We start from the raw sequence: 15,906 nt of genomic DNA, 5'->3' as shown, positions 1-15,906 counted from the left end.
GGACAGCTTCATCAGCTGCCTGCTTGTGCATAAATGACAATTCATTGTACAGTTGTCTTAATTTGGAATTTATTTTAAATATAGAAATATTGTTTGCTTTCATTCTGGTAGAAAAATTAACTGCCACATTGATTTTATGATTTTATGTTCTGTCTTTTATTAAGTAATTTTAACTGGCTTCACTTAGTCTTAACAATGTGGATGGAGTTCACTGGATGAACTTGTAGTACTCATCAACAATGAACCTTAAATACAGACATAGGAACCCCACCCACATATTTAAACAAAACAAATTGATGAATAATTTATCAGTAGTCATAGGACCCCCACCCACATCCACGTATTTAAAGACTCAATGAAAAATGATGCATCAGTTCAAACATGGGACCCTCTCCATTGAAATGTTTCAAGACTCAATGAAGAATGATGCATCAGTTCAAACATAGGACCCTCTCCATTGAAATGTTTCAAGACTCAATGAAGATTGGTATATCAATATGATATCCCACCCCTATCCACAAAGTTATTTACCGGCAAAAATGTCCTTTTTTACCATGATAGTTGATGTACACTAAAAACTATGAATTCACAGTATACAAATAAAGTGTTTAGCTGCATATTTCTCTGTAATGAATACTAATATTAAAATATATAATATTTTCTTCATGTCAAGATAATCATCAAAGGTTCGAATATAAAGTGAATAAAAGCTGAGATAAATTGATACTTTTCAGAATTTTTCCATTAAAGTTAAAACAATTCAACTATTTCTTTTTTTGTAAAGACTTACTAGTGGTGTTGTTCACATTAAAATTGAATTAGTGATTGGGCTTTTGATGTTATTGACTCACTACAAGAACCATTCCTGACATGCAGGTTCTGGAGGAATTCTACAACATCTTTGGTCCAGAGTTAAAAGCTGTCACAGGAGACCCCAAGAGGATTGAAGAAGTTCTGGTCAGAGTGAATGCCCTTGTCAAACCTTTAGAAGAGGTACTTTTTCAGAAATGATTTTTATGACTCATGCTAATTGATTAGTTATGCTAATTTAAAAGTGTTGCATTCTTGTCATAAAGTACATCAGTCTGGAAGAAAAGAGATCCAATCTTGCATTCATGTGGTGCAGAATAAAGCCGGATACAACAAGATGGAAAGTTGCATTTTATATAGTTTTATTTGCTAGAATTCTTTGTAATTTTCCATTAAGTTGGGAAATATTTACAAATGACTAATTCTAAAATGATATTTAAGTTCTTATTTTATTGTTGATATCGTACCTGCCAGTTATTATGTCATGCAAAAGCATCTAGCATGGTAATGTTTCTGAAAACATGACTTGGAAGTTCCAATGAATCTTATTTGAAAAAAAGAAAAGAAAAATGAGTGAAATATTTCTTGATACCGTGATATATGTTTGTAACCTATATAAACAGTAAACAGTCACAATTCACATAACTTTGTACTTAATACTGTCACCCCCGAAGATAATTATATGATACAGGAAGTCCAAAACAAAATAGTACACTTGTTTTGAACACTTGGGAATGTTTAGCAGCATACTAAGAAATTTTCTAAGTTTTAAAAGAAGACAGGACTTGTAACAAAACTTTTGAGTAAGAAACTCAAGCTCAAGCTAAAAGTTCCAAATCTTTAACAGTTAAAGTTTGAATGACTGAATTTTCAGATCTGTTTTTAGAACTGAGGTCCCTTTACTATACTGCTAAATTTCCATCATGTAGGTGAACTTTTAAGTATCGCATCTGAATTTGGAGTGCTGTGTTTGTGATTGAGTTTCTTGTCAAAATGTTTCCAGAATATTTGGACAGATTTGTCAGAATAAAATGAGATGCTTGAGTTTAGAAATGTTCACTGTTATAGTTTGCAGATTTTGGGGATAAGTTAAAATTTGCTAAATACTTTTTGTCAGTTACTGACAGTGCAGGGCCATGCAGTCTCTGCATTACACAATATATACATAGAAAGAGTAGTGCTTCCCTCCAACATTTTGTCTTGTTATCGCTAGAAGATAGTGAGATAAATTATTCCTTTACACCGCTCTGGTGACCTAGTGGTTAGAGCATCTGCCTCGGATGCGACAGGGTGTGGGTTCGATCCACGGCCAAGTCATACCAAAGACTTACAAAAATGGTACTAACAGCTGCCTCACTTGGCGCTCAGCATTAAGAGGTTAGTGTTAGGACTGGTCGGTCTGGTGTCAGGATACACTGGGTATGACATCATGCTACATGTCTGTGGCATGATGCCTCAGTGCTAGACATCACTATAAACTGCCACACTGCAGACATCATAGCAGTATGACTGAAAAATTGTTAAAACTACGTTAAAATCCAAATCACACACACACATGCACACATACCCCCCCCCACATATTCCTTTACATTAATGTTGGCAGCAGTGACACCGTCAATGTTAAGGCTTTATGATAAAGATTTTCTCTTGTTACCACTGGTCATGAAAGAAACTCAGACCTTTTTACATGATGTTAGACTCTGGTGTATAATCAACAAAATGAAGTAAAGTAGTAAGTTTTAAAACTCCTTATTTTTTGTAGGTGGCTTTTGATCCATTTGTGATCAAACACCAATCCCAATGGCAGAGTGTCATGGACAGGTTTGATCGTGAGGTGGAGGCCATAGAGGGTGAAGCCAAGATGTTCATCGATGAGTCATTTCAGTCTCTTCGGTCTGCTGAGGGTGCTTTTGACATGCTCCTTAACTTCAAGCACATTCGATCAAGGGAGGCAATCAATGCCCAGATGATGCAAAAGTTTCGAGACATTCTTGTGCAATATCAAAAGGAAGTAAGTTTTTTTTAAAAAACCATCAAAACAAAAAGCTTTTATAAGATATTTAATATCCCATCACGTTCACTTTGAACGATACATATTTTGGAAATATTGCAAATATATAGTTTTGTACTATGCACTTTTGTTTTGGGTTATATTCTGCTACTAATTACTATCAAGGACTTTGAGTGCATTGAAATCCCTTTTTGAAACACAGGTAAGTGATAAATGCCCTACAGTTATTCATTTCAGAATTTCCACTTTAGTGGTGTTCATGTTCTCAAAGCCGGTTATTTGGGATTTTATTGTAAACATATAGCATCAAGCTGGACTTAATGATAGGTGACAAAATGGCAGTGAAAAAGTTTATTTCCTTGTATGGCAAAAGGAAAATTTGTATAGGATTGGTTTGGAATTTTGCAGTTTTTACTACAATATTTGTATCGGGTGTTCATTTCAACAATGTATGGGAAACTTCAGCATGTTCACTTTGTTTTCATTGTGCAAATTTAAAAAAATATTTATTTAGTAAACATAAAGATGTACTGGATAGTCAAGTGTTAACATACTTGCTTTGCATCTGTGCAGTCATAGGTTTGATCCTGGAAGCTAGATGGTGTAAAGGTAAGTTTGTTGCCCAATAGAGGTTGGTGGTTTCTTTAGAGTTCTTTGATTTTCTCCTTCTCAAAGACAGCCTCATTCCACCACATGGCATCTCAAGGATTATGACTTGTGTAATGTTGGGGCGTTTAACTTCTTCACTTGTTCATACTTTTACATAGCTAATTGTCCAAGTGGTCCAAAATAACTGAACCATTTATAGATTGGTGTGAATTCATTTGTAATACATTTTATACCTCAATATCTTTCCCCAAGTAGGGGTTATTGTATTGAAAAGTACGGGAAAAGGCATCCTGTTACTGATTGTCAATAAAATAATTGCAGACTCAGAATTTAGAAATCCATTTATTCTGTAGATAGTGAAACTCTGCTATAATGCACTTTGTTATAACACACATTCATATATTGCACATTTATGTTGTGGCTTCCAGAAATTTACGGTAATTTAACTGATTGCGTGAAGTAATAGAAAACTTTAGCACCAAACTATACAAGAGTTGGATTTAATAATTTGACTTTACAGTAATTTCACTAATTGCTTGAAGTACTAGAAAGCTTTAGTAATAAACTAAACAAGAGTTTGATACTGCACAGTTGTGATGTGGCTTCCAAAAATTTGCAGTAATTTCACAAACTGCTTAGGGGCCCCGAGTGGCCGAGTGGTCTAAAGCGCTCTTCGTTATGGATCACTGACATCTCACCTCTGTCTGCGGCGGTTCGAGTCTAAGATTCAGCCAATGTGGGTATGTGAGAAAGCTTGCCAGTAGCTTCTCGTGGGTCGGTGGTTCTTTCCGGGGTTTTCTCTGGTTCTTCCTCCACCAATAATACTGGCCGCCATGTATAGCCTATCATGTGCTGCAAAAATGGTGTTAAACCCCACAACAACAACAACAACAACAACAAACTGCTTAAAACAAAGGGAAACAGAAGAACTCCAGTGCCTGCATGATCAGTCATCATGCACACCCATTGAAACAAGTTTATTGCTCAAATTGTCAGGAGCAGTTTTAATCATTGCCACATATCCCCCTCCCCCCTTTTCTTAGTTATATTGATTTGTTTTTGAAATGCTGGCAACTCCAGATAACATCCATGTACACAGACCACATGTTTTTATAATGTTAAAGTCACACTTCCACGAGTGGTATGCTAAACAGGTCATGGACACCATTACGGAAAAAGATGTTACTGGTGACAATCAGTGCACAGTATTAGTAAGCTTTGCATCCTCATTAATCAAGCAAATTCATGCCGAGTGGATTATTGCAGCTCATGCGACAATGAATGAAATTATCAGTGGTTTTGAGAGAGCTGGACTTGTTTAATTCAGCAATTTAGGGATTATTTACCTAAGAAGCATTTATGACTACCAAGAGACTTCATTGACACAATGTTGATACAGTGGCTTTGTCCAAAATCAGTGAAGTGTGAACTTTAATACTCTGCTGTAATTAGTGTATATACATAGTGTTTCATTAATAATAGTTGTTCAAGAAATATTTATAGTATTTTGCAGGATTGTTGTTCTTTTGGATTATAAATGCATGAATAAATTGAAACGTGCCTTCAGAAGGATTTAAATGCTTCAGCTAGCTGAGTCATACCAAAGACTTAAAAAATAGTACTAACAGTTGCCTCGCTTGGTGCTCAGCATTAAGAGGTTAGTGTTATGACTGGTTGGCCTGGTGTCAGGATAATGTGACTGGGTGGGACATCATGTTACTTGTTTGTGGCATGATGCCCCAGTACTAGACATCACTATAAACTGCCACACTGCAGACATCATAGCGATATGACTGAAAAATTGTTAAAGTTACGTTAAAAATACAAATCACACATGAACTTTTCAACAATAGTTGTACTCGAATGAAGGATCAATTTGAATAAGTATTAAATTTAATTTTCATATACTGTACTGTTATTTTGTGTTATTTTTTCTTTCATTTTCAGTATTATTATTGTTTGAATACCTTATGCTTTTTCTCTATTTTCTCTCTATCCTTACTTATCTCACATATCAGTTTAAGACAGTGAGTGTAAAATTACAGCTATCAGATACCTTATGAAATGTGTGCATTGAAACAATATAAAATGATTTATAATTCTTGTTTCAAAAGGTTAAAATAAAAAATAAAACAAACACATGTAAAAGCTAATGTTTACTTACCAGATTACAGTATTGATCTTGATTTTTATCAAATACTAATAGCTGTGTTAATCTCTAGGAATGAAACACTGTAAGAAAACGGAGGGCGGGGGGCATCCTCCTATGAGGCTCATTTTTAGTTTGGGATTTAAATTCAGGGTTCGGGGCAACAGCGAAAATGATGAAAATTGGTCCTCCACAAAAAATGATGATGCTACAGTATATTAAATGATCAGTCCCCTTGACCCGCTATGTGAATTTCATTTAAAGTATTTTTCAAACCTAAACACAAATTTCTCTTTAGAAACTCACAATGTCTGATTTATGTATTTTATTGTTGGTGAAAAATGATATCCTTTGGACATGTCCAGTAAATATGTATGTTTCATAAAAAAGAGCGTTTCATAAAGTTATTGTGTGTGTATTAACAAGAAATTAAGTATTTAGGATATAAATGGAATCTGGCAGAATAATTCTAGAAATTGTATTTTTTGGTGAACATTTTTAATGGAATTACTATTATGAATACTATGAGATCAGCTGGTGAGTACATGTATGCTAAATATTTACACTTCATTTACCCATTGTTTTAATATTTCTTGTTGAATATGCATCAAGTAAGTTTGTGACTGCATTAGAGAAGTCTGTGGTTTTGCCCCCCCCTCTTGTATATCTAAACTGATACGCATACAATATTCTTCAGTTGACTGCCTTGGCTAGATATTGCACAAAACTTGGCATGATGGCAATTTGGTGACCTCAGCCATTGTGTTATAGTGGTTTTTTCTCTTCATTTTGAGAGTTATAGACTTCTTAGGGCTATTCCATTTAAACATACCACTACCCCATGGACGACAAAATAAAAAAACTTCCATGCATGGTCATCAATAAACAATAATCACTTCTGTGCCATGTCATATCAAAAGATGCATGGCCATGGGTGTCCAAACTTCACTGCTGTGACTGGTGGTGGTAGAAAAAAATCACTTCTATGGGTGGTCACCCATTTTTGAATGTGCCTTTTCCCCCCCCCCAGGGTATGTTTAAATGGAATAGCCCTTATCAAATACACAAAAAAATGTTTTTCTTGGTGAGTCTGGATATTTTAAGCATAACTCAGGGCAAATTCAAGTGCCAACTGTTGTTGATTTAACTTTGTGTAAAAATTGATTGGTTAATTTTGTCAGTGTTTATTTACTGTATATTTTAAAGGATCTGCATTAAGAAAGGAAAAATTCCAAATTACACTGAAAAAACACAGTAATTGTTTATATTATGTTGGATGAATTTAATACATATACAAACTGTATATTTATCATTTCAGGTAGATTTGATGGACAAACTATTTCAAGAGAACAAAGATAACCCTCCCCTCCACAAAAATCACTCTCCTGTGGCTGGTGCCATCTTCTGGGAAAGATCCTTGTTCCACAGAGTCAAGCATGTCATCATCCGCTTCCAGTCCTTGGAGGATATGATGACTAGTGAAATGGGAAAACAGGTGTGAAAAAGGAACATGATGTAGTCCACTATTTGTATGTTCACACACTCACTGACATCGCATACATTAGTTTTTGTCTGCTAAACTATCATACCAGTAATGAATCAGAAATTTTCCTTGGCAAATACAATTAGAGTAAAACCTGTCTTGAGTGACCTCTGCCATGAGTGACCACCTGCTATGTATGAAAACAATTATCATACTTGGACCGATTGTATTATATAATTATATAAATGCACTGTTGTGAGAAACCACCTGTAGAACACAGCAAACAATCATGATTTTTCAGCAGAATAAGTGACTTAACATTGCAGTGATTGACCACATGCAAAAACCCCAGAGATAAACACTTAATTCTCAAAACCCTGCAGGTCATGCAGGTCACATTGTTTGATAAAGACCGTAATCAGATTGAAGTACATGTCACTAAACACCATGTAAATCCCCATTGCAATTAACCATTCCTTCTTCAGAGTAAGCAGTCAAGGATATACTTAAAGTTAATTCATTGGTTCAAATTTTTGCTTTATCTTTTTGGAAAAACCTGAATTTATATTTAATATTTTCTTGAACTTTATTCCTATTCTTCAACAGTTGACAAAAAGGCATTGCAGATGAATTAATACACAGATGTTACTGAGTAGGTTTAATAGTTCACAGTCAAGATTTGATTGGTTATCACTTGAAGCTAACCTATTCTGACTTTCATGTGATTGAATGCTGGCCATAGTTATTTCCTCAGTTTACTTCACAGAAAGCACATGGCTGCTATTGTTTGTCATCAGCTATTCTTTCCATTTGGGCAACTAGTTATGCTCAATGCATGCAAAAATGATTTCAAACTTGTAAAACACACATGGGCAATTGTGTACTTGTACTTCACCTCAAGTAAGCTTAGAATTTTTTGATTTGTCCTGTAGTTTTGACACATCTTCAATTTTATGGACAGTCAGAGTGCATAAAACCGATTAGTTTACTAATTAGCTGAATTTTTTTTGTACAGACGAGAGCAAAGTACTTGAGTGTCGGGAAGCAGATGAAATCATATGAGGACTTGAAGTATGAGCAGTGGCGTGAACACGTAGAGCAGGTTTTACCCTCGCTACTCAAACGTAATCTTCTGGTCAAACCCACACAGGCTCAACAGCTCCAACTTCAGGCACAGGAAGAGGAGAAAGAAGACATTGGTGGGTTCACATAAATTTCTTTTCCTTTCTTTTTCATATTGATAGGATTTTGTTTAGTCTACTTTATTGAACTACCTACCAGTGATTGCTTACCTATGTTAGCCGATAGAAAGATATAGACATCTCTCTGAGATCTCCGATACTGTTTCATGTACAGGTATGAAACATTATGTATATATTTATCTTAATGGATTCTCTTCACCATGACCAAAACCAGATTGCTGTGACCTACTGATCATAATCCAGTGGCTTTGCACGGTTTGTGGATGAGACTATTGTGGCGCTGGTGAGACATAATATTCTTGGGTGTTCTTGTGATATTTGATACTATAATTCAGGTTCTTAAAATCATGTAACCCACATTATAGCACTATTTACAGAAGAGACCTAGTGTTGTGCAGAACTTTTGGTCTTAATACAGTGACATGCATACTAAGATTTTTTGATTGGGAACATTTGAAATTGGATTTTTTTTTCAAATCATACATCAGTCTTGCACTTCCAGAGTGAATGGTTTGAGTCAGCCAGACAGAACTAGCTTGAAGTCAGTTTTAATAAGGCTACCATATATATTTACTTACAAGCCAGGTCCAACTGCAAACAGCATCGACCCAGATCTGCCATTGCATAATACACCAGCAGATCAGGGTCTTGTGTTTCTTTGTTCTACTGATTACCCCTAATAATCTGTATAGACCTAGTATGGCCAGTGCATTGTGCTATGACAGATCTGGGTGTATGCAGTTTGCAGTTGGGCCTGATATATGTGTGAGTATATACAATACATCAGAATAATACAGAAATACACAGAAATGTAGTATTTAATAATGTCAAACCACATTAGAATAATACAGAAATACACAGAAATTTAGTATTTAATAAGGTCAAACCACATTATAACTGATTCCCATTAGCCCAGAACTAACAGAAAGTGAAATTAAAGTAAGTACCTATGATAAAACAAAACTCAAACCTTTTGAATGAAATCTGTGATGTACCAGTGTTTTAAAAGAGGCAGAAGAAGACTGAAGAGGTAAATAATGAGGGAGTAATGCTTGGTTAAAAATTGTCATTTATAGGTGTTATTCATTATTGTTACATTACATTAACCACATGAAGTGAATTTTAGACATACTGTATAACATCATTTTAATACATTATATTTTATGTAATAAATATGCTTCTTTGGAGTAAAGATTGTTATCTTTAACATGTACTAGTGTTGTAATTATAAGCTATCATCATGCATTATGTCATTCCTTCTTTTACCCATGCAGCTAAAACTGTCCCCACAGTCCAGGTTAATAATGTGACAGATAAAAATGTAAGCCCGGAGGCTCCAGCAACCCCAAAGGGGCCTCCTGAAGGGATCAATTCTGGTAAATCATGGAGTCGTGGACTGTGTAGTGATGTTGTCACCCACCCTTCTACACCCTTTACTTTATGTATCTCTCTTTGCTGCCTGGTTTCATGTTAGTTACTCAGGAGACATGTCAGAACAAAATCAGATATCTGGCTAACTTTTCAGTTTGATAACCCTATATAACAATGGTAGTATGCTCTCGCCATATTCTAGAGAGGTTACCCACATTTGTCCATTTTTTTCCCCATCCTGTATTGTTCTGTCTGTCCATCCATTTCAGTTAAACAACAGATATAATTTTCACTCAGTAATAGTTGAGGAGCTACATGGATTAAATTTAAAATTTAGTATTAGGCATTTCATTAAAATGACTTTGGTCAAATTTAGTTTTAAATTTTTGCAGACAAACTTTTGACCAAGTTATGGCCTCCGTCTGACTGAGAGCTTTGCCCTCTCATGTTAAACCAGGCTTTTTCATTTGTACAATATTGGTGTGATCAACCATGGATACATTTTTAAATTTTTTGGAGCTCCCGCTTTATTGATTAAAAAAATTGAAGGTTTGAAGGCACCATATCATAACAAATATGCAGCAATGATGTAAACCTGAATAATTTGTAGCTGGAAATAGTATATCATTAAGCATTTTATAAACATTCTAAGTGCTAATTACACAGACTCATTTTAAAAAACGAGATTGAAGAGATGTGGTATAATTACTGGGAGTGACTATCATCCAGTCTTAATGATTCTGCTTGTGTAATATTGATGTAGAGATCTTCAGTAAAAAAAAATGACAGAGATTCAGGAGTTCTATCTGCTAAAATACGACTGTTCTGAAAATCTAGCCAGATATTTGTAGCTATCATTAGTTGTTGATAAATATGTGGCTCTTTGGAGCTTTCTTCCTATACTGTATATTGGGAACTTTTGCAGGTTGTTTTTTTTGTACTCTCAAAACACGCTTTTGGAAATATGTTTTTGATGTACTGTATTTTGGTATGTATAACACACACACTTGTCTCTAGTTTTGCTATTTTCAGCAAGGGTGGGTTGCATTTTACAGTCAATTCTGTAACAATTTCTCAGTGGATCTGACTAGGGATTCATGGCACTAAAATTGCCTACACATGTGACATGCTGGTGAAATTCTGAATTCATTGCATTGCCACTACATTGTTAGTTAGTTAAGAAATAACTAATATTACAAACCTATCTAGTCCTATTGTTTGATTGCTAATATAAATAAAACTCTTTTCATTTCACATTGCTGCATAGTTTTTGTTCTGTGACTTGGCCAGAAATATACATGAGAGATTGGCAATTTATTTTTCATCGTTCAGTCATGCAAAATACTGCATTATGATAGCTTAGATACATATCATGAAACTAACAAATAGGTCATTGTATTAAAAAAAGTTGCAATTTGTTTACTTTTCTTTGGAAAAAAGAATTGGTTTTTGTCCTACTTTCCATATTGAATCAGTGTTTGGTACTTCTTTGTGCCCCTTTATAGATATCAATGCTTAATAGAGTCAGCATGTTGTTCCAATACGATCAGTGTTGGCAAACATTTGGATGTACAATGCAAAGAGAACAATTCATTGTCTAGGTAAATTTGCTATTATTGACTTTTATGAGACACAAAAAAGCTTGGTTCAGTGCTTCATTTCTCATCTTAAATTACATAATTTGATAGTTCTTTATGACTATATAGTGATTAGTGGTTCATTGACTCGGCATGGTGCATTGAAGTAATGAGTACTGGCTAAAGTTTTGATTTGCTAAGCACAAGTATTACAATTTGGAATTTATTTGCATTTTTTTGGATAACAAATATGGTCATATGTTTTATTTTTATATCACAGTATTTGATACTTCTTTGTGTCCTTAAAGTGATCAACACTTCATTGAATCATCTTGATGGTGTTTTTCAAAGGTAATCTGCACTGGTTAAAGCTTTGATGTGCCTGAAATAATTTGATGGATTGGCTGTGTAAATTTTAAATTAGACACTGAGATATATTTTAGAGGTGTTGTGCTAGACCAAATAAGGATAAATACTGGACCTGAATTTTCACAATGCATCTTGTGTTTGATCTTGAATCTGAATAAACATCGCCCATTGAGATTAACATGGCCTGCAAAAGAAACTCTCACTGAAAGAGACAAGCTAATGATCATAGTCAAAAAGAAGTATTAAGCATCAAAAGAAGAGAACAGAGATACAGTCAGGTGATGTTTTATTGTAAACCAATAAAACATTATATAAGAAATGACAATTGTTGCACTGTCTAAAATGGTGGAATGTTGTTTCATGATGAAAACAGCCAAATCATAAAGATTTTGAATCATAAGATATCACATGTGCAGTGTACAATAGAACTAAGGTTTTTCACATCATATTGGGTTGAAAATCAGGGTGGCATATATATTATACATTAGTGCAGATTATGCATACCAAAATATGGTAAATAAATGATGCACTTTGTAGTGAAGTTATAACAGAGCTATGGATTTGTACATCACTGTTTTACTGTGGAAACAATATAAAAAAATACATTTTGTCATTTGTAAAAAGCACTTTTGTTTAGGAAATAAAAGGGAAAGGTTGTCATAAATTACAGAGAAGGCACACGTTTATCTTAAGCATGGAAGTCATAGTAATGTAAAAACCGAGGACATAGTGAATGCCTTTGATTTAGAATAAGATTAGTGACTTCTAATAAGAAGATCTGCATAGATGAACATGTACAAGTGTTGATCAAAATATTCTAGAACAAATGCAGCATCTTCTAAAGAAAATAACACTGCATTTTCAAGGAGAGTGATTATAAATTTTTGCAAAATTAGGGAACTCCTTGACACAGATAAAAGCTGACTTGAATGCTATTTATGGACCTAAGGCACTTGCTAAATTTGGAATCAGTGGTGAATGAAATGCTTTAGTGATGGCAGGGAAGCTGTTAAAGATATCTCTTTCAGGCCAAGCTGTAAAAATTTCATGGAACTTGTGTATCATGCAATACAGGTGTGTTACTGCCTGAAAGGTAGAAGATAAGTGTTTATTTCATGTGGCATAGCAAATGAAATTTTGACCATTGGGTTAGGAATGCACAGGGTTTGTTCCCCTTTAGGTTGCTTGATAGAGAATAAATGTGTTTAAGCATAAAGATCTACAGAGAATTACTATACACTCAGGTACAAATGACAAGGCAAAATTTTCTATTTAGATTATTACCAGGAATGAAACTTGGATACACTAATTTGAACCTGAGAGTAACAGAAAATGCAGTGTATGGAAGTTTGCCATCATCATTCAAAGCATGTCTTACCAAATCTGCTAGAAAGATCATGTGTATTATTTCTTCCATTCACAAGGAGCATTTTTTAAACCACATGGTACCATAAAAACCACATTAAATGGAAAATAGCATGGCACAGTAATAAAATACAATTTACTAGACGCTATTAACATAAAGTGTCCAAACTCTACTGAGGGATACCTTCATTGTGCACCAATGTAACATTCCCATACCCACATGCAAGTCTGTAATGCAGTCTTTACAATTGAAACCCTATATCACCCACCATAAAGCCCGAATTTAAATCACTGTCACATCTGACTTTTTCCCCTAATTAAAAAGATTTTTAGTATGGGGAATATGGGGAAAACCATTACAAAGCAGAGAAGAAAGTAAAGGATGCAATCACCATGTTGCCATGAATGCCGTCAACGGAAGTTACTTTTAGATCTACTAAAATGATTTCAAATGTTAAAATACCATAACGTTTGCTTTACGGTGTTTGTTTTAGAACTTTGTGATCAGTTGTCTTAAATAGCATGATAATTAGGTTGCTTCTGAATGACCAAAGATAAAGTGATAAGTAACGTGATGCGGTGCTTTTTTCTATAGGTCAATCAGCATTTTTTGGTTTGGGATAGTACACATCTAGTAGTTACTGTATTATTTCTTTGGTTATTGGCAGATGGAGAGTAGAGGGATAAGTTCCTGCAGAGTGGAAATACTATTTTTTTTAAAATAAGTTTTAAAGTGATGGGCTGTGTGTTTTGTATAGGACTCAAAATTAACATTTTGTCTATGGCAGTATCCAGTTAATCCTGAAATACTTGATTAGGAACTTGTGTACCTTCAGCAACTAGATGCAACAATTATTGACAATGTTTAGTTTTATCCTTATTAAAATTCTTCGCTGATTTACAATGTATCCTATATACATTTTATCTACATCATCTTTTGCCTATCTTTATACATTTTATCTACATTAGATTGAGGTCCATCTTTATATATTTTATCTACATCATGTTGAGGTCTATCTTTATACATTTTATCTACATTAGATTGAGGTCTATCTTTATACATTTTATCTACTTCAGATATAATGCATATCTTTATACATTTTATCTACATCATATTGAGGTCTATCTTTATACATTTTATCTACATCAGATTGAGGTCTATCTTTATACATTTTATCTACTTCAGATATAATGCATATCTTTATACATTTTATCTACATCATATTGAGGTCTATCTTTATACATTTTATCTACATCAGATTGAGGTCTATCTTTATACATTTTATCCACATCAGATTGAGGTCTATCTTTATACATTTTATCTACTTCAGATATAATGCATATCTTTATACATTTTATCTACATCATATTGAGGTCTATCTTTATACATTTTATCCACATCAGATTGAGGTCTATCTTTATACATTTTATCTACTTCAGATATAATGCATATCTTTATACATTTTATCTACATCATATTGAGGTCTATCTTTATACATTTTATCTACATTAGATTGAGGTCCATCTTTATACATTTTATCTACATCAGATTGAGGTCTATCTTTATACATTTTATCTACTTCAGATATAATGCACATCTTTATACATTTTATCTACATTAGATTGAGGTCTATCTTGATACATTTTATCTACATCAGATTGAGGTCTATCTTTATACATTTTATCTACTTCAGATATAATGCATATCTTTATACATTTTATCTACATCATATTGAGGTCTATCTTTATACATTTTATCTATATCAGATTGAAGTCTATCTTTATACATTTTATCTACATCATATTGAGGTCTATCTTTATACATTTTATCCACATCAGATTGAGGTCTATCTTTATACATTTTATCTACATCAGATTTAATGCACATCTTTATACATTTTATCCACATCAGATTGAGGTCTGTCTTTATACATTTTATCTACATCAGATTTAATGCACATCTTTATACATTTTATCCACATCAGATTGAGGTCTGTCTTTATACATTTTATCTACATCAGATTTAATGCACATCTTTATACATTTTATCTACATTAGATTGAGGTCTATCTTGATACATTTTATCTACATCAGATTGAGGTCTGTCTTTATACATTTTATCCACATCAGATTGAGGTCTATCTTTATACATTTTATCTACATCAGATTGAGGTCTATCTTTATACATTTTATCTACTTCAGATATAATGCATATCTTTATACATTTTATCTACATCATATTGAGGTCTATCTTTATACATTTTATCCACATCAGATTGAGGTCTATCTTTATACATTTTATCTACATCAGATTTAATGCACATCTTTATACATTTTATCTACATCAGATTGAGGTCTATCTTGATACATTTTACCTACTTCAGATTTAATGCATTTTATCTACATCATATTGAAGTCTATCTTTATACATTTTATCTACATCAGATTGAGGTCCATCTTTATATATTTTATCTACATCAGATTGAGGTCTATCTTTATACATTTTATCTACTTCAGATTGAGGTATATCTTTATACATTTTATCTACTTCAGATTGAGGTCTGTCTTTATACATTTTATCTACATCAGATTGAGGTCTGTCTTTATACATTTTGTCTACTTCAGATTGAGGTCTGTCTTTATACATTTTATCTACATCAGATTGAGGTCTGTCTTTATACATTTTATCTGCTTCAGATTTAATGCATTTTATCTACATCATATTGAAGTCTATCTTTATACATTTTATCTGCATCAGATTGAGGTCCATCTTTATTCATTTTATCTGCATCAGATTGAGGTCTATCTTTATACATTTTATCTACTTCAGATTGAGGTCTGTCTTTATACATTTTATCTACATCAGATTGAGGTCTGTCTTTATACATTTTATCTACATCAGATTGAGGTCCATCTTTATACATTTTATCTGCATCAGATTGAGGTCTGTCTTTATACAT

The 15,906-nt window shown here is 33.6% G+C and overlaps 1 protein-coding gene across 2 annotated transcripts in view; it reads left to right on the top strand.

Annotated features, from left to right (window-relative positions):
- The window catches only part of LOC149777211 (dynein axonemal heavy chain 10-like), a 135,589-nt gene that overhangs the window by 13,206 nt on the left and 106,477 nt on the right, over positions 1 to 15,906 (top strand). The window contains exons 7-11 of one of the 2 annotated variants that reach the window (XM_089941918.1): positions 877 to 993; positions 2,573 to 2,821; positions 6,898 to 7,074; positions 8,078 to 8,261; positions 9,539 to 9,640. In XM_089941918.1, coding sequence (XP_089798044.1) covers positions 877 to 993; positions 2,573 to 2,821; positions 6,898 to 7,074; positions 8,078 to 8,261; positions 9,539 to 9,640 — 829 coding nt within the window. The remainder of the gene's footprint in view (positions 1 to 876; positions 994 to 2,572; positions 2,822 to 6,897; positions 7,075 to 8,077; positions 8,262 to 9,538; positions 9,641 to 15,906) is intronic. The other variant, XM_089941919.1, reaches the window with a different exon arrangement.

The sequence above is a fragment of the Sinohyriopsis cumingii genome, chromosome 18 (genome assembly GCF_028554795.1).
Source record: "Sinohyriopsis cumingii isolate HCF-2022 chromosome 18, ASM2855479v2, whole genome shotgun sequence".
In the NCBI taxonomy this organism is placed as follows: domain Eukaryota; kingdom Metazoa; phylum Mollusca; class Bivalvia; order Unionida; family Unionidae; genus Sinohyriopsis; species Sinohyriopsis cumingii.
This window is presented reverse-complemented; position numbering and strand designations above follow the sequence as displayed.